This window comes from Castor canadensis, chromosome 14 (genome assembly GCF_047511655.1).
Source record: "Castor canadensis chromosome 14, mCasCan1.hap1v2, whole genome shotgun sequence".
NCBI lineage: Eukaryota > Metazoa > Chordata > Mammalia > Rodentia > Castoridae > Castor > Castor canadensis.
In genome coordinates, this window is record NC_133399.1 from 16892647 (window position 1) to 16895264 (window position 2618).

The 2618-nt window shown below is 39.2% G+C and overlaps 1 protein-coding gene across 1 annotated transcript; it reads right to left on the reverse strand.

Moving 5' to 3' along the window:
* Window positions 1-1226: 1226 nt before the first annotated feature.
* Window positions 1227-2189, reverse strand: LOC141416113 (olfactory receptor 7C2-like). Its single transcript, XM_074053251.1, has one exon. It carries the CDS (start codon window positions 2187-2189, stop codon window positions 1227-1229), a length of 963 nt encoding a protein of 320 aa, XP_073909352.1.
* Window positions 2190-2618: the final 429 nt, after the last annotated feature.

Consider the following 2618-nt stretch of genomic DNA (forward strand, 5'->3'; position numbering starts at 1 on the left):
TAATTTTAAAAGGAGGGGTAAAGAGGGAAAATTTATCTTCTTCATGAAAATATGTAATAAACCTGTATCCATCAAGAAATTATGAACTTCCTGGAGTCTTCCACATATACTGATGCATCAGATTAATAAACATCAAATCCTCTAAATTAGAAGTTATTATACAATGGACTTTAAAATTGATTCAGAAAGAAGGAGTTGATATCAACAAATATTAATTTCTTTTGTATTGTAAAACACTATGTGAATTTAATCAGTTTGCATTTTTCTGGCCCAAACTCTATTTTATATTTAACCACCTACCCATCTTATTTTCAAACCGTTTGACAACTATTCAGTGCACATAAACTCTTTACCAAGAACTCCTTTAGGCATTTTGGTTGCAAAGATGGATGAGAAACTCAAAGAATCTCAGTCAGGGAGAGGTAGAAAATTTCAATAAAGTTAGTGTCACTGAAAGGAGAGTGAATCAGATAATGGGAGAAAACTGTGTTCATTTTATTCATATTACTTTGGTAAATTTCTGTAAATGACTTTGCAAAATGTTTCCACAATACTGTAGGCATCCACCCTATCACTTCCGAGCATGTGTTAAACATTGAAAATTTGGTGTATTACAAAGAGTAAAAATAAATACAGAATGTTGTTCCTCATATGTGAAAGCTAATGAAGTTGATTTCACAAAAGAAGAGAGTAGCACAGTGGTCGCTAGAAATTAGAGGGGATTAGAGGTAGAAGAGAGATGTAGGGAGGTTGGATACCAAAATACAGGTGCATGAGAAGAATAATTTCTCATGTGCTACAGCATAGCAGTTTTCAACAATTTATGACATACTTTATAAAAATTTCAAGAGAGCAATTCAAAGCTTCTTAATACAAGAAAAAATATGTCAGGAGATGGAAATGCTAAGTACCCTCATTTGGTCAGGACACATTGTATACTTGAATTGCCACACTCTAGCCATTAGTATATACAGTTATTACATTTCAGTGGAAAAATATCATTACTGCATATAACTGAGAAAATGCCTGATAACATTAAACAAAAGATGACTGCTAGATGGTGGAAAGGGTGATGTAATATATAACTTTTGAGCAGTTCCTAGGGCAGGAAAATCCAACAGGCAGACACAAAGATGACTTGCTTGAAACACATCAAAGCAGAAATAGTCAAAGCATTGGATGAAAGCTGCCAGGCTCTCTGGTCCTCAGTAGGTTTCCATGGCTACTCATGAGGGTCCTGCCATGGCCCCTTCACTGCCAGATCCCATGTTTCCCAGGAGTCTCCTGAGGGCCCCCTTCATGTCCCTGTTCCTGAGGGTGTAGATGAAGGGATTGAGCATGGGGGTGACCATGGTGTACATCACAGAGGCCATCAGACTCATCTTAGAAGACATTGTGGCTACAGAACTGAGGTAGACCCCAAGGCCAGTGCCATAGAACAAGGAAACCACCAAGAGGTGAGACCCACAGGTGGAAAAGGCTTTGTACTTGCCATCTGCTGATGAAATCCTCAAGATGGAGGTAAAAATCTGAGAATAGGAGAAGAGAATCCCAGTGAGAGGGATGACACCCAGGATGATGGTCACAGAATACACCACGATGTTATTGATGAGAGTGTCAGAGCAGGCAACCTTCAGGACTTCAGGAAGGTCACAAAAATAGTGTGGGATTTCTGTGTTGGTGCAAAAAGAAAGCCTTAAAATGGTCAAGGTTCCAGGCAAGGAGCCCATGACACTGACAAACCAGGATTCCAGAACCAGCATCCCACAGATCCTGTAGTTCATGATGACCACATAGTGCAGAGGGTGACAGATGGCTACAAAGCGGTCATAGGCCATCACCGTCAGGAGTAAATTGTCCAGGCACCCAAACACAATGAAAAAGAATATCTGGGTGATGCAGCCTGCATAGGTGATAATCTTGGTCTGAGTGTGTATATTCAGCAGGCACTTTGGGATGGTGGTGGAAGTGAAGGCGATGTCAGCCAAGGACAGGCTGGAGAGGAAGAAGTACATGGGTGTGTGCAGGTGGGGGTCTGAGATGATTGTCAGGATGATGAGCAGATTCCCAAAGACTGTGATCAAGTACATTGACAGAAATAGCCCAAAGAGGAGAGACTGCAGGTCCGAGTCCTCTGTGAATCCCAGGAGGATAAAGTTCCCAGTTCCTGTTTGGTTTCTTTTTTCCATGGGGCTGCTGGGTTTGCACAAAGAAGGGTAAAAAGGGACACAAAATTCACTCCAAATAAAATCCCCCAGTTTAACTCAATATCTGTTATTCAAGGCAATAGAACTCAAGCAGTCATTAATTTTGTTTAATAATTTGTTCCTCATGCTGATGAGTTTAGTTACCATGCCTCCCTAATTAAAAAAAAACCCTCGAGATCTGAAGAAACCATCAGTAACTGGAAATATAAATTGAAAAATTGTAAGTGAGAAAATGTCCATGCAGACAACTAGAATGTATAGATAAATGTTTATTGATGATGGTTAATGTGTTTCATTTAGAAAGCCCATAGTATTAACCATTGAAATGTTATTGAATTTCTGGCAATAAGGGAAAATAAACTTGCATAAAAGGAAATCTCAAAAACAATTTTAACAGACATTTGAATTTTT